The sequence below is a fragment of the Sturnus vulgaris genome, chromosome 3, assembly GCF_052056855.1.
Source record: "Sturnus vulgaris isolate bStuVul1 chromosome 3, bStuVul1.hap1, whole genome shotgun sequence".
NCBI lineage: Eukaryota > Metazoa > Chordata > Aves > Passeriformes > Sturnidae > Sturnus > Sturnus vulgaris.
Genome location: NC_142245.1, coordinates 62,866,594 through 62,894,468, shown reverse-complemented (window position 1 = coordinate 62,894,468; position 27,875 = coordinate 62,866,594). Strand labels below are relative to the sequence as shown.

The following is a 27,875-nucleotide window of genomic DNA, read 5'->3' as shown; positions in this document are numbered from 1 at the left end:
TAAGTACTGCAGAACATCTGACTGAACATCAGGGAACAATTTAAAGAAAAAGAAAGATATGTTGATCGAAACCACTCCTAAGTAGATTCTAAATTCTGACATTTTTTTTTCTCTTGGATGAAAATATTTTTTATATCCTGGAGATAGGTAGTGTGGAGCTGATCCAGAACTTTTGCCCCATGGGGTTAATTAGTACCTGTGTGGAGCTAGTGTAGGGCAGAAGCAGCACATTGTGATTCTCATGTGCTGTGCTCTGCCTGCCATAGGTCTCCAAGAAGATTAGCAGTGTGAGGCTGTTCAGCATCAGGCCATCCTCTCTAAATTCTCACCCATGCCAGGGTCGCTTGTGGCTGCCCTCACCATGTATACTGGCCAGGAAGAAGAGCTAACATAATTTGCTTCCATGGAGGATTTGTCTGCCATTGCTAGAATTAAATGATTCTGGTACATATGAAAGAGCCCATGGCAATTCATGGCAAAGAGCAACAACGCTGTTGTTTACTGTTTGCATTTCAGAATGTAAAGCTGACTGTGATACCTGCTTCACCAGAAACTTCTGCACAAAGTGTAAAAATGGGTTTTACTTATACAGTGGAAAGTGCCTTGAAAAGTGCCCTGATGGGCTGGAAGCCAACAACCACACGATGGAGTGCACTAGCATTGGTGAGTCTGCTCCCCATGTCCTGCCTCATTTTCTCAGAGGGGATGTGGGATCTAAGGAAGGCATGGTCAGTTACAACACCAGGGAAGTGCAACTTAAAATTAAAATGTTCTTCATAGCAAGATGCATTCCCCAGCACAAAAAAACTCAAGGTATTTCCCAAGTGTGCCACTTCACAAGAGGCACAAACTTGGTTGTGTCCCACAAACACAGCCTTGATGCTAAGGGCAATTCTGCCAGAGGAAGGACACCTTGTTAGGTCTGCTCTGAGGTAGCAAGACATACATCTCTTGCTTGGTTATAGTGTTATGCAGCACAACTAACATCAAAGTTTCAAAAACCCTGAGTAAGATTCCACATGTAGTTTAAAAAAGATTAAAATACTAATGGCTTTACTTTAGCTCCCTTGTACTACTTGAGCCTTCAAAGCATGCAACAACATTTTGAAGCTCACCTTTTCAAAGGTGAAGGCTAGAAACTAATGTATTAAGGAAACATTCCCCCCCCCCCCCCGCAAAACCTCCAATCTCCAAAACGGTGTATGTGCATAGCCACCCGACTTCAAAAAATGAGGAGCAAAATAAAACACCAAATAGGGTGTCACTGACACTGAAGGAGTGAGATTGATCTCATTGTGACTCACTGGCTGTGGAGAAGAGACCTGCTTTTGTATCTTCAGACTCTGACTCAAAAGCTCCAATTATTCACACAAGGGCAATTTCACCACACCTAACTGTCTGCTCCAATCCTCTGCCATCCCTCCAAATGAAAGAAGACCAAGTGATGTGTTTGCCTGTGAACAGCTGCAGTTAGCATCTCCCCACCACAGGCACACTGAAGCTGTGGCAGGGTTCAGCTTATTTTAGTAGGTCGGCTGTGAATTGTGATGGCTGAGGGCTGTGAGCTGCAGTGGCCACCTCTTCAGCAACCAGGGAGCCCATGGGCACAGCCTAACTGTGATGGAAATCTCCCCCAAAGTATCATGCATATAGCTCTCTCTGGCACTGAGTGTTTTGGACGGGAAGTAATGCAGGAATAAAAATAATGTGCAGTAGCTTGGTGTTTTCCTTCTCAAATATATATTAGTTCAGGTGGTAGTGAAGGCTTTTATGGTCTTATTTTCAAGCAAAGACAACTTTCATCTTTGAAAGAAATTCAAGGGATCGTTTTTGTTTCTTGATGGCTGTTTCCAACTGCTGTAGACTCAGTGGCTTTAACAATGAGTCAGTCTCAGAGACGAAAAGCCATTTAAAGCTATGGAGTAAAAACAGAATGTTTTTGTGCACGTGAAAGCCAATTATTTTAACAGAAGAGCTACAGTGTAACATGAAAAAAACGACCCACATGACAATCCACTGGAAGAAGGCTCAGAGGTTGCCTGAAATCTGTTTTAAGTTTCAGAAAATTCTGAAGTAAATTCTGAATCTGAAAAAAGGTTGACTTACTAATTCCTCCTCATAGAGGGACCAGAAGCCTTTCCTTCTTCAGTTGTGTCTTATAATATTAAGCATGCAGTTGGACTTAAAGTAAATATATGTATTTACTTTCTTTTCTCAAGAGAAAGTTAGTGAGATGGCATAAGAGAAGGATAACTATTAAAAGTATATTGTTAACTTTCCAAGGTTACTCCCATTTTTTATTCACTCTCTTTGGACAAGTGTGAAATGACCCACCTTCTGACTTCCAAATAGTATAGGATGCACATTCACATCACTCTGGTTTAGAAAGGGTAACCTGCACCGTTCTGAAAAGCTTGAAACCTCACACTGACCCAAATTTTCCTCTGCTTTGCCTGTTTTCAGCTTGTGTATGCTACAGATGATGGCTCTTTAGATGGCCAAAGACACTTGGCTTCTAATGCAACATCTTTTGATATCAGTTGGTCCTTTATAACTATAAATTTCCAAATTTCCACCTTTGAGACAAGCTGCAGCAGCTTGACCCAATGACTTCACTCACCTTTCACACAGGCATGACCAAAGTTCCTTCCACTGAAGCTAAAAGGATTTACACCTCCATCAAAGTAAAGTCAGAACAAACCCCAGTAACTATTCATTGAGACCAGTTGTGCTGTTATTGCTTTGTTTCAGGAATGGAATTGCAAAACAGTGAGTAGAACATAGTAACTGACATAATTATTTGGCATTATTTTGTGCTGTATATCTTTAACAGTCCAATTTCTGTCAATTCATTACAGCAACTCGCTACAAGTGATTAATCCCATTAGTTTTTGCCACCTTTTGGCTGATGCCGAATGAAAATAATGTCCCATATGTATTCTGTATACAAAAATATATTGGTCAGGCTCAATTTGTTCTATATTTATTGCAGTGCACTGTGAAACTAGTGAGTGGAGTCCATGGAGCCCTTGCATGAAGAAAGGAAAAACATGTGGTTTCAAAAGAGGAAATGAAGTGAGGGTCAGAGAGATTGTACAGCATCCGTCAGCAAGGGGAAATCCTTGCCCAGCTACAACCGAGAGCAGAAAATGTATTGTACAAAGAAAGAGATGTCAGAAGGAAGGAAAAGGTACCAAGTTATCATCATCATATGAGATTGATATTGTGTTTGTTTAATAATTCACACCTGAATTCTTAGGCTTCAGTTTCAGGCTTCACCAAAGCTGCCATTGATGTGGTGGTTTTTGGGCTGGAGAGAATTGTGCCTTTGCCTGCAGTAAATAAAATCCTAACACTGCTCAAAACTGTGCTTTGTGTGATCTAGAAAGGACAGGGTGGGCTGGAAGGGAAGACACTTTGTCTCCCAATTCTGTTTGCTGAAAGGTTTGCCAAGATGAAAAGTTGCAGTGTAGTACTCAGAACAAAAAGATCCATCATAAAACGTGTTGATGTGGGTGTTATCTGTTGGGTGTCATGCAGCCAAGTTTCATGCTTCAATAGAGGGATTTCTCCAAACCAATTCCTATTTCATGCTTCCCTACAAGTAAAATTTTAACTCTTGTAGATGCAATGATGTGGCGTCTCTCCCAGCCTGAACTTTTTCCACTAGCTCTGGCTGAACAACACAGCCTGACCCTGCCATCTGCGTCTGGGTCATCGAGTCCCAGCATGGGAGAAAGATCACAGTGTTGCATGGCAGGGAAGCAAAACTCCACTTAGGTTCACCCAAGAAGCAAGACTGCCAGCAGAACTGTCCCTCCATGCAAGGCAGCTGGTTGGACTTACTCCCCAGCACGGCAGCGAGGGAATGCCATCACACGTGTTAAGACTGGGAGATGCTTAAGAAGTCTATAAAATAATAATTTACACAAATTCCACCCACTAGATACTGTTCTTTGATTATTCTCCCCTTCTTGTAGAGGGGAAGTTACTTGATCTGTCCTCAGTGAAGTTACTCTGGTTGACATAGGAGGAACTATGGAATATTTCCTTTTCTCCATTCCTGCTGTTTTCTCTGTCCCTCCCATTTCCCCATTTCATCTATTTCTCTCTTTCTCCCACCCCTTTTGAGGGTGAGTGGAAGAGGTGGAGTAGCTGCCCCTCCATGTGAACATCTGTGGGGCAGCAGTAGCTGCTGGTACCAAGTAATAACTCCCCATTCCACTGTTAAATGACCAGAGTTGTTGCAGATGACCTAGGAAACACTCAAGGGGTTTGGATCTTGTAACCTTTTGGAAGGTGGGCTCGTTCCCTGGGGATGTATCTCATGAGAAGGACAATAATGTTATTAGAGAGGGTTCAAATGAGAGCCACAAAGATGGTGAAGGGCCTTGAGGGGAAGATGCATGAGCAGCAGCTGAGGTCACTTGGTCTGTTCAGCCTGGAGAAGAGATTGAGGGGAGATCCCCTTGCTGTCTACAATTTCCTTGTCAAGGGAAGAGAAGGGGCAGGCACTGATCTCTTCTGTGCTGACCAAAGGGAATGGCCTGAAGTTGTGTTAGGAGAGGTTTAGGTTGGATATTAGGAAAATATTCTTCACCCAGAATTGTTGGGCAATGGAACAGGCTCCCCAAGGAAGTACTCACAGCACCAAGCCTAACAGAGCTCAAGAAGCATTTGGATAATGCTCTCAGACACATGGTGTGACTTTTGGGGTGTCCTGCTCAAGGCCATGAGTTGGGCTTGATGACCTTTGAGGGTCCCTTTCAACTCAGCAGATTCTCTGATTCTGTGATTCTATGGTTAGGAGGAGGATCTCATGGACCAGATAGCTGCAGGTGACTCCTCCTCACCCAAGAACTGGGTGAATCTACTGATCTATAGGGCATAGATATCACCTCCTACTCCTTGTGTCAGGCAGTATCTTGAAGAGGTAGAGAGGTATACCTGTGTCAAGGCCACAGTCAAGGCAACCTATTTACAGATTCCCTTTAGAAATCCTACAGATTTCTATGTTCAAAATGTGTATGCTTGCTTCTGTTCCTACATAGTGGCACAACTTGAAACAGCCTCTCATTAGCCTGCTGTAACTGGGGAAAGAGTCCATTTTTTTCCCTACCAAAGCCTGATTTTGACAGAGATGAAAATATAGGACTGTAATTTTGGGCTATGAAACTGGGGTTTTTTTTGAGGCGATGATATTGTGTGTTTGCTTATAGCAATTTGGCAAACACTTCAGATTGGACAAGGCATTTCTCTTTGAGAAATGCCTGCTGTTCCTGTGTAATAAGAACTTTAGAAGAAACTACTCACGTATTTTGCTATCCATTCTTATTTTATGGGATTTGATCCAAACCATACTTGAAAAATACTGTGCACCACAAGAATTTGTTCACAATCATGAATCTTTTTCTCTCCTTTTTTCCTTCTTTCCTGCAATATGCATAAAGGTGGACTTTTTTTTCGCCCTTCTTTTGAGTAAGTCACAGTCTATATTCTAGCCTGTTTTATGCTCAGTAGATGATTCCTTCTAAAGAGAAACCTGTATTCCCACTCTGTCTATGCCCTTGGGATTTATATGCCTGTGTCTGAGAGCCATGGGTTTTTTTGTTCTGACATTCACCTTCTCAATATTCACAGAAGTCTTTACCATTCACATTCATCGCTTCAGGGAGATGAACTTATTTTATTGTTTTTTAAAGAAAGATAATTCTTAATAAAACTGAGGAATATCACATATGAAACATCAGGTTAAAAGAGCTTCAAGGGATGAATTAGGGTGACAAACTAGGAAGGTAAGAATTGAGCTGTAAGTTTTCCTTCTATTCCTACTGAAATGGGGAAATAAAGGTTCCCAACTTAATCCCCAGGCAAAATATCTTCCCTACTGCTGTCCCTTATTGCACAAACAGAAACTTCTATTCCCCTTTGAACAATAGAATAATTGCTCAAGAAAGTGAGCTAGGCTCTGTTCTTAAGGCTAGCTGTGCCCTGTAAGTGAACGCAGAAGGAGGTGACAACAAAAACACTTGAAAGAAAAGGGAAAGTCAGTAAGTTTGTATTTAGTATTGAGAAATACTGAAAAGGGTCTCTTGCGTTGTACAACTCCTTGTGGCCGCTCAGGCATTGCTTTAGAGTTGAACTTCCATGGCATTGGCTTTTGAAGTGTTGCAGCAGACCCAGCAGTGACCAGCAGGGCTGCTAATCTTTTCTCCATGAGCACGAGGAGAGGGTCAGCTCGGTCACTCTCAGCCGTTTCCATGTTGGATAGATGTCTGTGGCTGAGGGATTTAGGGCAAAGACCACATGATGACGGGGTGTGCTCGTCACAGATGCCTCAATGACTTTGCTCAAGACGTTGAGGTCAGCGACAGGATGTTACTCAGTGAAGGCACTGCTATCGCACAGCAGCAAGGACATGTCTCTGGAACAACTGCGCAAAACGAGATAAAGCAGATGAAGGGGGCTTTTTTTCTTTGTTTGTTTCCATCTGCTGGTGTGTCTCATTGAAGCTGATGAGATGTCTTGCAACCCTTTTTTTCCCTCACTGGTTATGCGGTGATGTTTTACTCTGAGAAGATGCTAATATTTTCAGAATGGATGTAAACAAATGGGAATAATGAAGATACAAATTGTAGGCTCAATTAGCATAAAGGGTTCTTTTTACTTATTTTAGCACTAAATTAGTTGATCCCAGTGTGATCTGACATGGTAATCCCCATGTGTGTCACATACAGGCTCCTTTTTGTCGTTCAGTCCCATCCAAACCTCACTGTAATTTATTTCATCATTCTCCTCTTTTAATCCCACGATGGTATGTTCTTTTTAGTCTGCATGACTATATGATATTAAGCTCCAGTTTTTTCTTCTTCCTTTCTTTCCCTCACACTTTTTGTTTTGTTCACCCAGTGCAGTGTACTGCAACTTTTACCTTCCTACACTTAATATGTTCTTGGCTCCTACCCTTCACTGATAGATAAAAATTGAGATATGTATTTCCTGTAGCCATGTCCATTAATGGCAAATGGCAAATAGATGTACTGGAAAAGCAAAATTTTCAAGCTCCTCAAACACTGCAAATTATCCATCAATATTATTTCTCTGCCTTAATAAATGTGCTCTGGCCTAACACAAGTCCCTTTGGACTGCTGTTAGCAAATATATGAGATTGACTTTTACTGGACGAAAGACAAATATTCTGACATTCCGATATTCTGCATACAAAAGTATTTGTGGGGAAAGAATTGCATGTTTTCGTGACTAATTCTGCCAAGAAGAGAATATTCACCATATGACTTTCTGTTGAGTCCCAACTAAGCCACCCTAGAGATCAGACAATTTCAAGTACTTTCAGAGAATATGTTTTGATCAGTTTGAAGAGAATTAAAGCGCTCACCAAAATTAGTATTAATTATGAACAAGGAAGACACCTTTGAAGTCTAGGTATTATGCAAACCAATAGATAGATAACATTGGTTACACAGCTGCATTATTGTAAGCAAATGAATACATTTCAATTGTTTCTAATTCTTATATTGAATTTTTGCATACTGGTGGTGTTTAGATGTTCAGAGGACAGAAGCAATATTAATTTAACTGTGTCCATTCTGTGCCAATACAGACCAAAGAAAGTTCCTGCTCCTGACAGGCAAAATTTCAAGCATTAGACATGAAGACATGGGAGGGTGAATGTAGCATAGCATGTTTCTTTTTCACTGTGGAATGTAGCAATTGTCACCTTGTACAGTGCGAAAGCAGGATACTGATATGAGAGGAAGAGGGATAATTTTAGTCAAAATTCAAAAGACTACAACCCCCTGGAGGTGAGGTAGCTTGTCAGTTAAAGCTCTAATGAGAGTTTTAAGCTCTAACGAGAATAGAGATACTATTCCGTGATTTTTTTTAAGTTTACAGCAGGAATAAGAGAGGGAGAGAAATGCCTTGGGGGTGAGGAGCTGAATTCTAGATGCAGACTGGTGAACAGAAGGGAACTAAGGGAACAGGATTTGTTGCTAAGGAGTTTTAACGAGGAAGTGCATAAATTTTGGATAAATAAATTAAAATAATAACTTCTATACTGTACAGCATACATGTGAATATAAAACTGCAGGTTCCATTAAATAGCCTAGAGAATTGAGACTCAGCTCATTTCTGTTGTTTCTTTGCACTAGTTCTTCCACCTCTTATATGTCCACATAATGCTTCCAAACATATTAATCAGATCATGTCTGAAAAAGTCTTCAATTGGCTGTGGTGTGAGAAGGGACTCCAAGCAGTACGAGTGTATTTCAGGGGAACCACCGGTCAGCCACAGTAAAACAAAAATTGGACTTGAAAAATATTCATGTCCAATACTAATTTTGCCTAGTCTTGGCAAAATCAAGTTAGAACAGTATTTTGTTTTGTTGATTAATATGTAGTAATGACTGTACATCTTATTCAAATGAATAGTCTGTCCCTGTCCACTCCATACTTCAAAGATAAAAGTCTCTTTCCAAGTCAATGGAAGCCCACAGTATTTCAGCAATTCCTCAGAGTACTATTTTTAAGCAAATATTTTTCTGATTTAAAAAAAAAAAAGTACCACAATTTAGATATTTCTGGTATTGACTACTTCTACTTAATTACATTTAAGTCCTAAGCATGGCTATGTGAGAAAGCAAGATATTCCTATCACAGCCCATTCCACAAGTCACATCCTCTTGCTCATATATAACTCAGTGGCATTTAAAACAAGAGGCTGGAGCATGTGAGCCGGGGAGACATCCCAGTACACAGTTTGCTCGTGTAACTGTGAGAGATGGGGTGTCCTGTGTGAAGGTCACTAGTGTGGTTTTGGTTAATGACCCTACTCCGTGGCAGGTCACAGGACTTCTGAAAACTCAAAATGAACACGAAGCTAATTACTGCATCTCTGTGTTTACATACTGCATATGCCAATGGGTCCTAACTCTGGCCTTTGTGAGCCTGAGCCACTATAATTGAGGAATCTGTCTTGTGAAGAGTTTGGTTGTTTATTTTCCGTTTGTTGCTGCCAAGAGGGCTTCTCATTTCCTTTCCTTGCAAGGGTTTTGACTCTTTAACTTTAACACATTTCCAGCCTCCAGTAGTAGGGCTGCTGAGACTGGGAATCCACTCGTTGCAACACGAAGGGAAATGGCATCCTGGGGATACCCCAAGCGAGGCAGAGCACCGTCAGCACACGGCTGCCACTGCCACTGGCAGGCAAACCTAGGCACAGCCTAGAGAAGAGATCTGGGTGAACAGGCTTCAGAAGGAAAAATAAGGCCAAAATTAGTCAAATTATTTGTGTATCGAAAATAGCTAATAGTAGAGGATGTACTGAGTAGAAATCAAGGGCTTAAAAGGCTGGATAAAGCTATTTTTAACCTTGTGTCATTTTTAGGATTTGATCACAGGCAGTTTTGAAAGTTTTACTTAGTTGCTACCTGCAAATGTAGACATTAAAATCTGAACTAATTACCAGTAATGTTTCATTTCACTACAAGTTAATTTGTTTGTGCTACTGTGAGCATTAAATTCTCATCAAACCTCCCAGTTCTGACAGACACACACGAACCACACAAGCAGATAGTACATCCATGCTGCGTGCCTCTGCATATGTGGTACTACACATGAATGCACACCCTCTGTACACGTGCACCATGCCAAGGTTGTGATCTCTGAACAATATGCATCTTGATGAACAGTCAGGTGAAAATGGTTGTGCCCTCAGATATCAAAATTAACTTAAGCCCTGCACGGTGCTGGGCTGACACTGTCTCTGTGCTCCTGGAAGATTTTCTCCTTTTCTAGCTAGCTCCTCTCTTGCCACCTTCTGCCTCCTCCTTGTCCTGGGGAGCCTGGGAGCAGTGGAGAGGTGACTCAGATGCCCTGAGGTCCTCTGGAGCATGCTATAAAAAATGTGCTGGGCATGCTGATGGTAAAAAGCATCAACTTCGTATTAACAGGAATAGTGTCAAAGCTGAGACAGAAGTATGTGGTCAATTGTTCTTGTAAGGGAAGTGAATTAGAAAAAAGCTGATTGCATTCTTTTATTAAAATGTGAACAATGTGAAAGCTGTCCTCCTCAGATCACTAAACCAAATAAGGGATAGAAATCATCTCTTTTTCTCTTCTAATCTTCCCTTTTGGTGCCTCCTTGTGCTCCAGAATTGGCTAGCTGACTATATTTTAGATGTCTGAGCTTTGTAGGAAAAGCTGAAGGGAATACAAGCCCTTCAGTAACTCTTCTTCCTCCCCCTTCAAAAGTATCCATCAGGTATTCATTCTGCACTAAATTTCCAGCACTTGCCTAAACTCTTCACTCCTGAATAAAAACTTGGGATTGAAAGCTCCAGCTTCAGAAAGTGAAATCTGCATCTGTGTCTATTCTGTGAAAGAAAAGAAGGCAGTGGTCTGCTCCTTGCCCACAAGGTTCAAGTCCACCTTCTGGCTTGCCACCAAACTTCCCTCCACAGCAGATATGACTGGGGAAGAGGGCAGGTCGGACAGAGTCCTTAAACAAACTCCCAGTTATTTTATGCAGACATGCAGAGGTCTGCCTAGTCTCTGATCTTCCTCCCTGGCACACATGGGAGCTACTGTGGCACAGCTTATTCATGGCACCTTCACCTTCAGCAACTCCCCATTGTTTCAGGGAAAGGTTCACAGGAAACTGTGACTACTCTCCCCTCTTAGTGCCACAGGGCAGAGCTGTGTGTCCTCTCTCCTACACCTCATCTCTTCCTTCATGTGCCAGAACATCCTTCTCCCCACACTGGTCATCTATCTCAACATCTCAACTCATAGTTAATGCTTTTAGAGTCCTTTCCCTAACTCCTAGTGATGTAAGGAGCACTTTCTGAGGAAGGGTCACATTTGTCATTGGTGGAGAGGAAATGAGGCTCTTCCAGGATGTGTGCCACAGTGGGATACTTCGACAGCTTCTTACTGTTAATGCTTCAGAAGACCCCCCCATCAAGCTGTTTTCTCACTTTTGGACAATATTGCTACAAAGTAAATGTGAAGGGACCTGGCTGCTAGGAAGAGGGCCCATCTGGCTCTTGCCACTTGGAGACCTAAATTCTCACTATTTTGACCTGAGTGTCCTGGAAAGAGGAACAAATGCAAGAAAGAAGTTTGATAGCGCATCTATCAAATTTAGTCCAAGAATGCAAAACATTTGGGGTATGTGAGCTACAGAGTAAATCTGGCTGTGGATGTTTCAAGTCTAATGGCGACACATCCAGCACTGTTTAATCAGCTAAATCCTGGGCTATGGAACACTTCCATGTATAGCAATGCTGTTATAACACTGTAGTCATGGGCAGCATGGCACTCATTCATTATTGTGTTACAGCTGCCCTTATTTTAAAGGGCCTGATCCAAGACCCACTGAAATCCCATTGACTTCAGAGTACTGTGGATCTAACCATAATGCAGGGATTTTCAGCATTCCTTTGTAACAAAGTGAAAACAAAAGAGCACTTTTTTGGCCGATGTTTCTCCTCATCTCTGGATACTTGCCTGTTCCTCCCCACCCAGGCAGCTCTGTTTGTTTTTCCCCACCCAGGTCTCTGCATCTCCAGTCTCATTGTCTCTTCTCAGCTCACTGTCCCTGCCAGCTCTGACACCTGATGTAGCCTTTGGTCTGCTTCGGCTGCTGCCTCCCAGCTCTCTTTCACCTTCATAACTTTGAAAGGGTATGAAGTTAAGCAATGAAGTTAAGCACTCGCTGCCATAACCTTGTGTTACAAAGGTCCAGGGAAGCTTCAGAACATTCCCAATGAGAAGACAATATCCAATGTTATTCTCAGAGATTGTAAAGATCGGGAGAGAGGTTGTGGGAACCTCTATGGAAGATTTTTAAGGAGGTTAGATAAACAATAATCAGAGCCAGCCCAAGTATAGTAGTTTAGATTCATAGACTAGTAAAGGACTGGATAATTCTTTGATAAGCATTTATAAAATGGCTACATAATTTCCACAAAATTTTTCTCACCTATTGCCTTCTGCAAAACTCTCACCAAAAGACAGCATACTGCCCATTTACAGAGCACAAATCCAAGTATCTCTGTCCACTGACATCAGTATAAGGCCTCCTGCTATCATTTACCAAGCTCAGACTTTTATTTGGGCCTGAGTCAAAGAACTAAAATCAACTTTTCATTCTTTTAGACCAGTTTAGTCATTTGCATTGCAGAGATATCTGTTCATGTTTCTCTTTGCATTCACCAGCTTTGAATAATTGTTGCAGGAAGAGTACAGGGCTAGATTTTCTTGCTAATTTACCAGAGATATAAAGTAGCAACTCTCTGCCAATGAAAATGTGCCTATTTAAAGAGCAGATGCAGATATGGTCCATGAGGGGCATATCACTGTGTGATTAGGCCTGGAAAAATTATAAAATAAGGACAGATGCAAATAAATATTATTTTCAGTAATTTTTGTTGAAGCAATTTTGACAAAAAATCATTGGAAGAAAAAGCCCAACATTCTTAATTTAAAAATGTGGTGGCCATGCAAGATTCAGAAAAAGCATTTTCTAAATTTTCTATTTTTAGTTCCTTGAAATTCAAAATGGTAGCAAAAGAATTAACTGGTATTCCATGAGTGAAACACATACAGCTGACATTAAGGTCAGAATTCGACAATTAACTGTGGGGATTTTCTATTGTTGTTTTGTTTTACAAGCAAAATGACCCAGTAATGAAATTTCTCAATTCTAACCTAATCCGCCCCAATATCTACAGCAAACAGTAGCCCCAGTGTAAAGATTTACAGCTACAGTTATGTTTCTGCTTTGTTCTTGAGCGTGTATTTACTTCTGCCCATTTGCTTTCTGAAATTCTCTCTCATTTGTCATCTGAAGAACTCCATTTAAAAGGAAAACAAGCTTCAGACATGAAACACAGCTACATTCCTGAAACATGAGATGAACAACCTTTAATTCATGCAACCTTTCATTTACAGTAATGTTTAATGGATGGGCTGGTTTCATTATGGACAATGCCTCTCCCTGTCGTTAGCCTGCAGAAAGGTCTAAAATTCTGAAGCATTTAAAGGAGCTCCATTTCAGGCTCTGTATTCCCTCCTCCCCTCCCTCCCCCACTCCCCATCACCCCTTGTGACTGCCCTTTTTCTAAGTGCATAATCTAAATGCTGTACTCTGCAAATTGCACTTATTGCTGGCTTCAAGCTTCGAAGAACCCTTCTGAACACTTTTTATACAAACTCTAACAAGGTCAAAGTTGGAAAAATCTCAGCTGGTGGACTTGGATCCCATGAGCTAGTGACCATTTATAATTAATATTAATGAATGGCAGATGACAGATGTTTATTGCCTAAGCAGAAATGTGCATTGCTAAACCAGAAGGATTTAGTTTAAATCCAGAGGAACTGACTTTATTTCTTGTACGGATGTGGGGTGGTGGTGGGGAATGCCAGTGGGTGATCCAGCCCCTACTACCTTTAAGCATGAGCATGGAAACAATAATTCTGTAAAAAGGATCTTGAGCTCTCTAGCTGAAGTATGACATTTGGTCCTTTAAAAGATTAATTTAATAAAGGAGGACTCTCTGTGCATTTCAGCAGCTCTGATTTGCAGCAGTCGTGGGTTTTATCCACAGAGTCTAAAGCATCAAAATTAAGGAAATCTTATTTCTATTTTATACTTGTGGAACCTGAGGAAGTCATATAAAGATGGTATTATAAAGAAAAAAAGTATTTGTCACTAAGACAAAGGATTGCATTCCCAGACACAGTATATTTTCTGTTGCTGGATTTTTTTTTTCCACAGTGGTCTTAAATTAAACTAAAGCTATGATGCATAAATCTCTCAAGATTAAATGTGACACAATGGAAGATGCAACACGGAGATGGAAGAGTCTTGTCTCTGTGAATACCTGTGAATACTTAAGGCTGATGGAATCTCTGGTTTCTATCTAAAAGAAACTTTCACAGCACATAAATTAACTTCCTGGACATAGAGACATCTTGGGTAACATTTTCAAAAGTACAAGAACAATTTGAAGTAACTTCTTAGAGTTTCTGATTGAGGTTGAAGTAAGAGTCTGTTTGTTCTGAATCCCTTGGACAAAGCATCCTGCTCCTTAATATCTTGCTACAGTATGTGTGAACCCACTGTTTTCTTTTTTCTTACCCCTGAGATTTCTACACTTCTGTATTACACTGTCTGTAAACTGTTTCTGAGTATGCCATTCCAGACCCTTGCAAAATTTTATTTGGTTTAGTGGCTACAGGTTTGGTCTCAGGTCCTAGAAAATAGTGCCAAATGAGTTGCTAACAAAAGCTGGTGATGCTCAAATCTGTAGAAATAGTGAGCAGTTTCTGCTTTTGGCTAAAGCAGAAGTTCTTGGAGCAGGCAAGAAAATGACTAGTTACTCAGTTTGAAAGCATGAACATATTTGGTGACTATTGTACAGTGGGCTTCTTCACCTGGAGTCAGGAGGCAGTTGGAGAGAGAGGCTGCTGATCCCCACAATCTCAATTTTTCCCCGAGAGGACAGAGAGGATCCCGACTTGTTACAATACATGGTTGTACTGAAAATATCACTCGCTGAACTTTTGCATCAGGTTCCTCAGAACCTTTCTGGCATTCCAAGAGTTCAGCTCCTGTAACCAGCCCAGCTGTATGAGCTGCACACACACCACAGGAACACCTAGGGGTGTTACTATTTACCAGCACTGCTGTAAGGCTCTTAATGCACCAGCCAAGTAGAAAAATAAAACATGCAAGTTGTGCTGAATGGCCACTGTGCACTGCTGGCAGGATCTGTGTGAGACAGGACACAGGGCAGATCTCCTGGTGGAGGTGGAGCAGGGGTTGCAGACCTTCCTTAGCACTTGGGGGTGCTCTGTCATGAGAGGTTGTGTTCTCATCTCAGTGGGGGCTGCAGCTCCTCCAGCCTTTGGGCCACGTGGCCTTGCCTGCATCCATCTCAAGCGCATGGCAGTCAGTTTGTGAAGCATCCTAAGTGAAGTGGGCTCCAGTGATGCACTGTCACATGGCAAAACCATTCTTCACATTCCACTTCCAGCTACTTATAAAGCTGGCTGCTCACTTCAGTGTGCTAAGCTGTGTTACTACAAAAAGCTCTAAATGCACAGTTCATCCTCAGAGGAATTTTAAAAGAATAAACTTATCACATTCTTGGGGAAGAAAGAAAAAAAAAAAAAAAAAGAGGGCAAGAAAGCCTGGATAAAATTCACATGGACAATTTCTATCTTGGATTCATGTTAAATTGAAGACTTTTGGGCAATATTAAAATATTTGCATTCAAGCTTCTTTCCTGCATATCCACCGTGACCCCTACTTAGACATTTTTTTTATATTTTATAGGCGTTTATTTTCCAAAGAAATTGAAAATGCCAGATTACCAAAGTCATCACATTTCCCAGAAACTTGTTGATTTCAATGAAGTCCCAGTTGAAAGAAGGCAGGGTTTTGAAACAACCTCGCCTTAGTGTTAAGTTTCTGCCTAGTATCCTTCCAGCTTGTTCATTGAGTTGGCCTCTGACAACCCACCCGGCAGGCTGACAAAGTCTCAACAGCCTGAAAACCTGAGATACCTTTGGCATCTTGGTCCAAGATTCCCAAGCTTCTTTGGGCTAAATTCTGAATCCTTTTGGCATATAAATTCCCTAAGCCTTTTTCAGAGGCAGCCCAAGAGTCTTGGTGATCCCAATGTCCTTTTCCATAAGCTTCTCTCCACCTGGTAAACTGCCAGGTAGTTTCTCAATAGGTAAGAACAATCCTTCAGAAATGTATAGAGATGGCCAAAGTTAAATCTCATGTCACCCTTTTAGAGAGGGAACTTTTGGAGTCTCTGATCTGTATGAAATTTAGAAGCCTGACCTGTCATTCTAATCAATGTGAAAATGTGTTTGGAAATATTGGCACTACTTAGAAAGGGGAGGATCAGTGCTCTGGCCAGCTGAAATAGTACACACAGAGTGGAGACACAAAACAGAAAGAGTCAATTTTCAACACCTTGATTTGAAAAGTATCCTTGAAAGCAAATTCTCCCCTCAATTGCACCAAACACCAACCTTGGTGACCTCCATGTGTTTGAGCAAGTACAACACAGAGGTCAGAATCAGGCCTCCAGTGAATTTAGGTAATAACAGCCTGCTTCTGTGCTGATGGTTTTGCTGAGAGGATCCATCAGGAGCTGCTGTCCCTGTGTATGTTACCTGCTGCTGACAGGCTGATCCATCTGTCCAGCTGGCCTGGCGTGCACAGGGACTCCTGTCTACCTGTCAGCACAGGTGTCACCCCAGGCAGAAATGCAAACAAATGATGCTCAGAGTGGAGGGGACAAGTGAACCGTGCCGAGAGGGGCCAGAGGTGCATCCTGTTGACTCCTCATCTTCCTTTACCTTCCTGGCATATCAGAAAACTTAAGAAAATGTAAGGAGGGGACTCCAGGGGGAGGGTGTAGGTGCACCTATACCAGCAAATGAAATGGTGGAAGATGTCCAGGCTCCCTGGTCCTGGTGTGTAGCACCAGGGCAGGAACTGCTAGCCTGATCCAAGTGTTGGACTCAGCACTTGCAAAAAGCCTTCAGGATCTGTATCCAACCACCAGTATAACCCAGCTCTGAACCGTGGTCAATAATGGAAAAAGGCATTCCTTGGGATGCACCCAGACATTGGGGTCATGTAGTATCATCTGAATTACCAGGTTCCATTGAGAAAATCAGTTTAAGTAAAGCCAAGGAAAACATCTTTTCTCATATCCCTCCCTTCAGAGCACACCGAGCACAAAATTGAGTACTAAAGTTTCTCTGGGGTTTTTCTCCATTTTACTATTGTACTAGAAAGAGTTTAAATGTCTGCTGAGGCACTAGCATCTGTCTCTTATCATGCATAACTTTTCTTGATTATTTCTAGAGCAGCAGACTAAACATGCAGCTCTGACATAATGCAGCATCACATTTTTATTTCTGGTTTGTTCAAAAGCCTGCACCAGCTGAAATAAGTCTCTAAAAAGGACTATATTTATGACCTCAATCCAAGCTAACGGGAGGGCTTGGATTATTGGTGACTAAAAGGAAAACAAGCTATTAGAGATTTCTCCTAATACCCTGATGCTCTAACAACAGGATAAGGGCTTTTGGTACCAATCACTATTATTCCCAATCTTTGTACTGGTTCCTGACTCTCCTAGTCTTAAAAGAGGCCTATCAAGTGTATTTGGACACTCATGGACATTTTTGCCTCTTTTAGGAGAGCTGTAAAAACCCACTCCTAGTCAGAAGCCACCATTAAAAGTCTCAAAGGAAGAAAATGCCAGTTTCTTAAATACCATCATGGTCCATGCCACTTCCAGTCCAAAGGAATGGGGAGGGAGTGATTTTCTGCTCTGCTAAATTGCCATTACTTTCCCGTCTTTGGAAGCTGTGTTCAGACTTTATAAGCTGCGGGTTCTTATAAGATGAAAACAGTTATGTAATTACAAAATTGGTGTTAGCACATTAGTCCTGATTAAAACAAGGCTGCTAACAAATTCCCTTAGTCCCAACAGACGAGCATGAAGGGAATAAATCCCCACAAGTGCTTGTTTGAAGAGGCAGCAGTAAATGTCTCCACAAACAGCAAACAGAACTCATTATAGGAATCCTCCTTCTCTGGCTGCTTCTTTGACTGGAGGATATTCTATTTTCAGGCACTGCAATGTATTTTCTATGGCACAGAAAAGGCACATCCAACCAGTTTCTACTGTAAGAGGTTGTCACAAGCCAGGGACTTTCCTTAAGCCTTGCTTATGAGCTCATGAGTGTAGAGGTGTCATTTCCCAACTATCCACTGAAGAAATGGTATCTCCTGACTTCCCATACACCTAACAGGATACAACTTTCTCCTTATCTCCTACAGCAGTGAAAAACTGGACATCTCCTGTCTTGGCGTAACTAATCTGGTCAGTCTCTTCCCATTCTTCTCTGCCTGCTTTATGCAAACTACTGTGGTGCAGGCCCAAGCTATTTCTGTATTTGGAAACAACATTCTCATTCCTGCTAATGTGCCTCTTTCAGCACTGCTCTCACAAGGACAAGCTAGCACACACAATGTAAATAAGAACATTTTTCAAGTGAATGCAATCTAGTTTCAGAGGCAAATGAACCTTAAGGATCCTCATACAAAGACACCTAAAGTCTGCATATAGAGAAATATTTCCACTCTTAAAAAGAGATAGGACACTTAAGTACAAGTTAGTCACCAAGTCCCATAATACAGTTGCTCAACCACAGGTATCAATAGCTTTTGAGGTATAGCATCATCATAGAATCACAGGATGGTTTGGGTTAGAATGGGCCTCAAAGATCATCTGACTCCAGCCCCCTGCTATGGGCAGTGACACCTTCCATTAGACCAAGTTTTTTTAAGCTCTATCCAGCCTGGTCTTGAACATTTCCAGGAATGGGGCAGCTACAGCTTCTCTGGGTGATCTTTTCTAGAATTTCTTCCTAAAATCTAATCTAAACTTACTGTCATTCATTTTAAAGACATTCTTCCTTGTTCTGTCACGACCTGCCTTTGTCAAAATGCCCCTTTCCATTTTTCTTGTATGCTCCCTTTAGGTACTGTAAGGTCACAATTAGGTCACACTAAGCCTTTCTCTTTTCCAGGCTGAACAATCACAATTCTCTCAGTCTTTCCTCACAGGAGAGAGGTTCTATCCCTCTAATCATCCTGGTGTTCCTCTTCTGGACTTGCTCCAAAAAGTCAGTGTACTTCCTGTGCCTGGGACCCCAGTCTGGACGCAGTGTTCAAGGTGGGGTCTTACAGTGGAGCAGGGGCAGAATCCTCTCCCTCACCCTCCTGGCCACAATTGCTTTGGATGCAATCCAGGACACCATTGGCTTTCTGAGCTGCAGGAGCACATTTCTGGGTCATATCCAGCCTCATCCATCAGCACTCCCAAGTCCTTCTTGGCAAGGCTGTTTTCCATCTGTCCACCCCCCAGCCTGTACTGACACTGCAAATTGTCCCAACCCAGGTGCAGCAACTTGTACTTGGTCTTGTTAAATCTCATGAGATTCCCACGGGCCCACTTTTTGAGCTTGTCCAGGTATCTTGTATTATCTAAGATCACCACATAAAACTGTGGATATGGCACATGCCTTGAGATCTGCATCCATCTGGGCTGGTATGGAAATCAGGCAGACTATCTTCATGCATTTAACAGCAAGAGAACATAGGTTTGGCCTTGCTCCTTGAATGTCTTTGGATCTTAGCTCTGTTAATATTTTTACCTATATTCTCTTCAGCATTTGGAACATCTTCAGCAGTAAGGCAGGCCAGGAAATGCATTAAGTCACATAGCATCTAGATTGTTCTGAAGTTGTTGACCCTCACACTCTGCTTATTCAGAAATCTAGTGATTATAAAATAGGGCCACAATAACTAAGGGGGGGGGGGGAATTAAAAAACTGCTGTGAAAAAAAGTCATGCAGTTATGCTGTTTAAACTTCAAAAAGACATACCAGATGAATCAGCCACTTGTGGCTTGGGAATGAAAGGAGAAAGTCCATTGCATCACTGGGCAGCTGGGGGTTTGGAGGATTGTTATCTTGGCAAGTAGTGAGAGTACATGCTACAGGCTATGTTCCAGAAAAAAAATGTGTCACTTTTCTTGAAAATGAGAATGATCTGCTCATTTGCATAATATGGCATGACTGTATTGTTGACAAAGCTAGAGTAAGGGAGTTCAGAGCCTGGGGCTCTCTCTCGCTGGTTTCTTTGGTCAGCATGGTGTGTTTGCGTCATGCTGTTGTTGTCCAGGCCACATCATGAGGAAAGTGCGACAGACTTTTAGTCTAAAAGGACTAAAAATGCGTCTGAGAAGGGTGTGGACAGGTGGGAAAGAGAGCAACACAGTGTGATTGCACTTGACCTTTAGGTTTTGCCCCTGTACCTCATGGGGTACAGAGGGATTGGGGCACTGGAACAGCAGCACCAGTGCTGACAGTGCTCCAGCAGCCAGGAAAGCTCCAAGAGGTCAGACAAGGCTGTGAGGGGTGTGAAAGAACACTGTGGCACGTTACAGCAGTGGCTTGTGGTCTTTTATTGCAGCTCTTCAGCTTATTACAGTGTAGTGGGGAGGATTTGTGGTCCGTGGTGACAGTCACAGTAGAAGCAGAGGGACCCTTCCAGAGAGGGGCCTGTTACATCAGTGTCTGCAATCCCAACAGGAGCAGCTCCGTGACTCCTCTTGCTCCTTCGGCTCTTCCATGGTACATGTCTTCATGGGAGTGATGAAAGAAATACAAACATCACAAACATCTGATGCCAGATTCTCATCCCTCTGGGATTTCCATGAGGCCTACCCTGTAATACTTCCCCATCAAAGTGAAGCAGTTTGCACAATCAGATTTTATGTCTTCCTATGGTGTTTTGGGATTTCAGCACCCGGGTCCCCTGTAATAATAATAGTTGAATATAATAGATGGGACTAAGTGACAATGCCTAAAGCATAAGAAATCTGTCACCTGTGGTACTTAGTCCATGTCAGCCATGATTTTCTAAGTAAATGTCTGTAATATAGTGCTTTTGAGTACCAATGCCTCCCAAGTCACGGCCAATGCTTCCTCCCACTAATCCATAAAACACAGCAATAGATCTAGTGGAAATACCACATCTGATGAGACAATGCAAAGGCTTCTCTAGAATATCTTGGCTTGTTTAAATAGATGCATTCAGACATGGATTGCATAAATGCAGACACAGGAGTTTCTTTGACCCAGGGCTATAAAATATTTTAGCAAGAACTCAGCACCTTGAATCTGATTAGACATGTAATGTTATTGTTATCCAAACTTAATTTCATGTCTGCATTTAATTTGAACTACTGCATGTCTCAAAATTATAGCAAGTCTCTAGATTTTCATCAATATAGGAATTTGCTATTATTAGAAGCAGCAAGCTATCTCCTGTGTACCGGAGAACTCACAGTGCCTGCAGATCAATTCTTCCAGTACAGTTGTCTGTACAAAGCTTTATTTCCAACATAAAAGCGATTTTAAAACCAATTAATTACTTTATTGCAGTATATATTGCAAGCATTATACATTCATAACACAATAGTTGTAATATATAACATCAGAGACATTAGATTCGAATGAATACTTTTCTGATATTATATATGTTCTCTGCATAAGCAAAATACTCTACTGGAAAATGTTTCATCTCCTGTCTAAAAATATTTATCCTATTTAAAAAAAAAATTGAACGGTTGTATTGAATCTATAAGAAGAAATAAACGTTAGCAACGTTAGTGTATCGCAGGAAGAATTCCGTGACCCATCGGGAAAGTTCACCGCAGGCAAACTAAAGCAAAGACAGGCGGTACAGCGGCAGGAAGGGCACGGGCGGGAGCTTTCGGACACGAGCGGAGGAGAGAAGGGAGAAGGGAAGGGAGAGGGAAAGGAGTGGGGAAGGGAAGGGAGAGGGAACCGAACCTGCGGCTGCGGGAGCCGCCCCCGCCCCGCGTCCCGCCTGGCGCGGAACCGCGGCGCCCCCGCGCGGGCGGCACCGGCACTGCAGCACCGCCGGGGACAGGCAGCGACCGAGAGACAGACACACAGGCAGCCACAACGCCGCACAGTGCTACCGGCTTCGGCCCGGCACAACGCTCTAACAAGAACATTCTCCATAAATTAAATTGAAATTCCAGGAGAATATATTCCTCCAGGTAGTGTTATTGCATCCTTTACTTCTTCGCTGTGTTCCAGTGTTAATGATGGCTTTGCCTTGCCATCCTCTTCAAAGGCAAAGTAGGTCATAGAAATATAGAATGGTTTGGGTTGGAAGGGGCCTCAAACCCTTAAACTCAGCACCCCTGCCGTGGGCAGGAGCACCTTCCGCGAGACCAGGTTGCTCCAAGCCCCATCCAAACTGGCCACGAGCACTTCCAGGGATGGGCCATCCACAGCTTCTCTGGACAACTTGTTTCAGTGTCTCTCCAACCTCACAATGAAGAATTTCCTCCTAACGGCTAATCTTAATCTCTTCTCTTTTACTTTAAAACCTCTTTCCCTTGTCCTATTACTATCTGTCCATATAAAGAATCATTCTTCATCCTTTTTAATAAGCTCTCTTTAAAGACTGAAAGGCCATCTCTTGCTCAGAGATGAACTTGCAAATATAATGGCCCATGTAATTTTTGCACTTTTCATTTCACAGATAGCCAAATGCCCAAATTTCCAATTAATTTCCACGATATCTGGCACCCAGCTCAATGTGCTGCTCTGAAATGCATTTCAGCAAGTAGAAAAAAAGAAGAAAAAATATTCAGGAATAGATCTCTGGGAAGAAGAGAGAAGGCATATGAACAGGAGGGTGATGTACACAAGAATGGGGCTCCAGCCATATCCCAATGCTAGCAGAGAACTGCTGGTAGAATCTTTTCTTGGGTCTAAACTGAAACATGGACTGACCAGGAGTAACATTACACTGTCATATAAAAATTCTCATTTTTAAAAATAGTCGTGAAAGGAACTAAACCAGCAAAGGTGACCCTTCTATGCTACACTGCTTCACTATAACAGTATAGGTCTAGAGGGCAGATCTTTTCACAAATGGCAGCAGAATGGAGGTGGTAACATTAAATCATGTACAAAACTGCAGAGAAGACTCCAAACTAGCTGTCCTCTGAGTAGCAGAGAATTAGGACTCAGTTTCAAGTATTTTTCAGAGATCAGTGTTCCTTGTCATTTGTAAAGATAGCAGTCTGATTAAAACAGAAACAGTAAAGCTATGCCTAGATAAGTCTCTAGCTAGACAAAGATATCTTATTCTCAGTATATCCACACACATATAAATACATATATCCTGGTCCATGACTGAATGGGAAGCCATTACATGTTATTCCAACATACTTAAAGAACTGTGGCTGGGAAGTCACAGCTGAATGATTTTGGCTAATCACCAAGTGAGTAATGTCAAACACTGAATGTCTGGACAGTTTCCATTCAAATAACATTTCATCTTGGGCCAACAGTATTTACAAACCACTGGAATGAAATCCCATACTGTCATTTATCCATTAGTAAGAGGCAGAATTACAGCTGGGTAAGATGCAGCCTTATTTCTGCATGGAGGTCTCTCAGTTCTCCCAGTGGTGGTAGCTCTTTCTGAACCTATCACAACAGTTCTGCAGGTCTCCCCTGCTCACCTCTGCACACCTTAAATGACATGTACAAATTCAGAGAGGGATTCTGCAGGTATGTGGGTGTATATTCAGGTAATCTCTGACTGGTCCCCTGAAGTCTAAGGTATCGTTTTATATTTAAAGTTTTGCTGTTTCAGAAACAACAAATTATAAAGGCAGATATTGGTCCCTACTTGACTTAATGTGCATATCTAAACCTTCCCTTGCTCTCAGGCAGTGATGGTAAAGAATGGAGAAGCTGTAAAACATTCCCATAGAGCTACACGATAAGAAGATACAGCATATTCTCAGATCTTGATCTTGCTCCTTGCTTTCTGCATTCTCTTCACCTCTTCTGAATCACTCTTCCTTTATCTGACCTGCACCCTGCACATCCTTGGATGGTTATCTGTTCTCAGAGCAAGGTCACTTCCCCTGCACCTACTCCTTCATTGTGACATACTCCCATAGAGCTCAGTGAGGCATCAAAAACCACTGTCTTTGGTTTTGAGACAGGAATGGGAAAAACTGACAAAGATTTAGCACCCTCAACAGCAAGAGCTACTGCCAGGTTTGTGCAACTCCCCCTACATTGGTGTAGGAAAGACTGTATTATCTCTGCTAAAATTTAAAAACAAAAAGTATTCTCTCTGTAACAAAGAAGGATAGATTACTTTCACTAGTATCATTATTGGGATATCATAAAGACAGTTTAGCCAGATGTTTTTCAATACTTTTCCAGAAATTTCTCCAGGTCAGAAAGGATATGGGTCAGCATGACATTCTATCAGGAAAGTCTCCAGAGAGGTTGCCTTTGAAAATATCACTGGGATTCATCTAACTTCAGGTGAATTTCAGCTGCATAGCTCAGTAGTTCCACACAGACAAAAAAATCTAATCTGTTTTAGGCTTGTGTGTACTTACAAGTTCAAGCCAATGTCATTCCTGCACTGGTCTGTATAGCTAATAGAAGTAATAGAATCATAGAATCACAGAAATGTTTTGGTTGGAAGGGATCTTTGAAGATCATCTGTGCAATGGGTATCGACATCTTTGACTGGATCAGGTTGCTCAGAGCCTCATCCAGCCTGACCTTGAACAATTCCAATGATGAGGTATCCACAGCTTCTGTGGGCAGCCTGTTCCAGTGCACTACACTCAGCAAAAATAATTTCGTCCTCACGTGCAAGCATAAATGCACTCTATTATATCATCTCCACAGCCAATATTCAAAGTTTTACTGTTCCTAAGGGGACAGGATACTTTATTGGAGAGGTCTGTAGCAGCAACAAATTCCCCAACATCTTACCTTATTTAAAGCAATAAAATGGTTGAACACCTCATTTTGTGACAATGATCTAGAGTTTGATTTGAGACACATTTTAGTCTGAAGACCATCACACACCTGTGCTGGAGCAGACACTTTGCCATGTGATTCATGTTGCAATACCAAGAATCCCCTGGGATGTGGGTGTGGTGATCAGACATTTCCAAATACTAATACTAGCATCCAGCTCTTAATGGGAGGTGCTAATCCAGGGCTGTTTTTACAGGTTATGGCAAAGTGAGGGACTCAAAAATTGCAGTTGTCTGAGCAAATCTTCTAATGTGCCATCATTTTTTTCAGGGAAAAAAAATAGGGAGGAGAAAAGAAAAAAATCCAACAAAGATGAAAGCAAGGAAACAAGACAGGAAAGCAAAGGGCGAGCAGCCCGAAGACAAAACCGAGAACAGAGGGAAAACAACAACAAAACGCAGCCGAAGAAAAGGAAAGCCCCAAACAAAGAACAGGACCTGGCACCCGTTGACACTGCACATTAGTGGCCCTCCATGATTGTTTAAGTCTTATGATGCTGCTATCTCTACCAGATCGCCCTGACAGGTGTTCCAACCATTCAGGCCGCAAATGGACAATGCTACCAGTTATTATTAAACTTTAAACAACATTCCAAATACTTCCTATATTCTTCAAGCAACCATAGTTTATTAAAGAGATTGACATGAGCCAAGGAAAAAAATCTAAAGATGGGATACTTTAAAACTGTTATATTATATGCTTCCATGCATCTGTAAAAGGCAATTAAGAAATTTTGTATATATTAATAATAGGGTATAAAATATAGCAATATAATAATGAATGACATTCAGATGAACAATGTTCTTTTTCTTTGTAAAATATTTTTCAAGCTATTGTTTAAGTATGAGGCAAGAGATATGTCTAAATCAAAGACGAAAATCGTATCCCTTCATATATTGTACATAATTGAGAGAAGGAGGAAAACATTTCTGAAGAGCCACTAGGAGCCCAAGGTTTTACAATCTCTGGTGGAGCAGGATAGGATTGCCCTGTGTTTTCCTGGTCCATGCTCCAGACATGGGTGAGAAACATCAGGAGAAAGCCAGCAGGGCTTCAGCTGCCGAGGGATAAGAAGCAGAAGTGTCTGCAGCTTTGAAGATTGAATCCCTGAAGCAGAAGGAAACTGAGCTGAGCTTGAATAATGCTCTTATCTGTGGACAACACAATGTTTTCTGGTCTAAACAGTGGTACCGTGTGCTGGTTTATGCTTTTTATACCTATGTGTAACTTAAGTCTACATTTCAAATCTTCTGGTGAATGACAAATCGTATTTGTAGGAGACAACATTGAGTTAATAAAAACCAGAAAAATAGATGATGTAAGTATGTGTTTTTCACAGTGATGGCGTCACTCTTTCTGTTGGGGAAGGGAATCATTTCATAGCTTCACAAACAGAAGAGGATACAACTTACACCCACACTGTGCATCTAGCAAAAGAGTATCCACCAACATAAATTTACAAACGTATACAAATTACAAGCTTCTGTCCAATTTTATGTAAATTCCTATTCTGGTTCTTCTCCCTGACACTGCAGAAGTGCAAATCTCCGCTGCTCAGAGGGCAAACCAAGTTCTGTGGTACCATTCTGGGTATGTTAGAGGCTAGAGTGGCCCATCAGTGAAACAGGCTTTGCCACACACTGACCTGCTGCTCAGAAATGGACTAACCCTTTACAGAAACATGTTGAGGAACAACATCCCTCACGATGTGTGTTCTGTTGCCATGTTTTGCCCAATGACAGCTGTCATGTGGGTAGCAGCCCAATCACTGTGGAGCGTGGACTAGAACAGGTGGCAGGAGTCAGTTTCCCTCCCTATTCACTATTTCTGTTTCTCACAGTGAGTTTGACCTTTAAAAAGACCCTGTCCAACATTGAACTCTGTCTCTCAGGCTGAGGACACCTGAGTGGCAGGCCTCAGTGACTTTCCAAGGAATATCCTAATCATCCAGACAGCAATGCAGGATGATCTCCTACAGTTTGCTTTGTAAGAGCTTTGTCTCTAATGATTGATACACATAGATGCAGTAGCCTAACCACATGGTGTTTAAGGCTTCCACAGTTTGCCTCCTACGTTCATGAGAATTAATTAAAACTTTCTGTAACCAGTCCCTGATTTTATGCATTTATTATATTTTTGCTGTTGAGAAGACCAAAAGGCTGAATTTTACAGAGATGAGTATGTAATACTCCTCACTCACAATGGAGTCTGAATGGGTAAGAGAGCAAAGCAGGGTGTGCTGAATGCTTATGACGAGCACCCAGCAGTGGGAGACTGGAGCAGGGGTGACTATTTGTGAGCTCCCAGCTTCATTGCATAACTTGTTTACACCTTCCTCCAGAGGGGTCTGGTCTCAGTCTCCCACTACGGATCCAAGCAACAGCAGTCAAATCCCTCCACCATCTTCCCACCTTGTTGGCAGCAGCGGCTGAGAAGGAGCTGGTCTTAGAGAAGTGGAGGGTGCAGAACCTGTGCGCAGCACTGAGGCTCTGGATGATGCTGATGTAGAGAGAGGAAAGGAGAAATCCTCATGCTGCCAGACTCAGAAGCTGGCACCAGAGGAGGTGCAAGTAGCAGTTCTAGGCTGAGAGGTTTGGTATCACAACAGAAAGGGTAACCCAGTGCTTCAAATCCTGTCCCACAGCTGCAGTCATTCATCTGTCTGCAGTGCTGGTGGGCAAACAGGGATTTTCAGCTCCTCGGAAAGAATTTACTGTTCCATTTACCTCCTCCAAAGATAGGTTTTTGGCCAGATGAAGCATCCCTACTTGGATTCAGCAAACTAGGTCAGCAGCTGGACCACATGAATAGTTGCACTCAGGGAAGATTTGTTGGCAACTCTTAAAACTAACCAGTAGGATTGTGTTTTTTCCCTGACTTGATTAAATATAGGAGCTAAGTGGCAAGGGGGTTTGGTATGGAAGAATGGCTACTGATAGAAGCACAAATGAAATCTATAAAAATGAACAAGACTGTTCAGAAAGGAATTTTTAAAAAAGGAAAAAGCAAAACTAGACACTATACTCAGAATGTCCCTGATCTCATTTATTCTCTACTACAACACTTGGAGGAGTCAAAGGAATGCCATTTATCTGGCAAAGATAAACAGAAGACTGGAGAGCAGTATCAAGTAGTTCAAGAATTACAGACGGAGGGAAAAGAAAGAGGGAGAAAGGAAAATAAGGTAATTTAGGATACAAATGTGAGCTCTGTTATACACTGTCAGAAAATTTTTATTGCAAATTCCCTTCTTATGCAAGAGGCAATGACAAGTCTGTCTTACCAAGAGCAGAACTTGGAATGTTGTTACCTTTCAGCAAGGAATAAAAATGTAAACAGAA

General features: G+C 41.9%; 1 protein-coding gene across 1 annotated transcript in view; it reads left to right on the top strand.

Annotated features, from left to right (window-relative positions):
* RSPO3 (R-spondin 3) overlaps nucleotides 1–25,856 on the top strand; it is a 58,579-nt gene extending 32,723 nt beyond the window's left edge. Inside the window, exons 3-5 of the mRNA XM_014874261.2 lie at nucleotides 517–663; nucleotides 2,993–3,190; nucleotides 24,805–25,856. Coding sequence (XP_014729747.1) covers nucleotides 517–663; nucleotides 2,993–3,190; nucleotides 24,805–24,998 — 539 coding nt within the window. The 3' untranslated portion in view covers nucleotides 24,999–25,856. The remainder of the gene's footprint in view (nucleotides 1–516; nucleotides 664–2,992; nucleotides 3,191–24,804) is intronic.
* The last annotated feature ends 2,019 nt before the right edge of the window (nucleotides 25,857–27,875 follow it).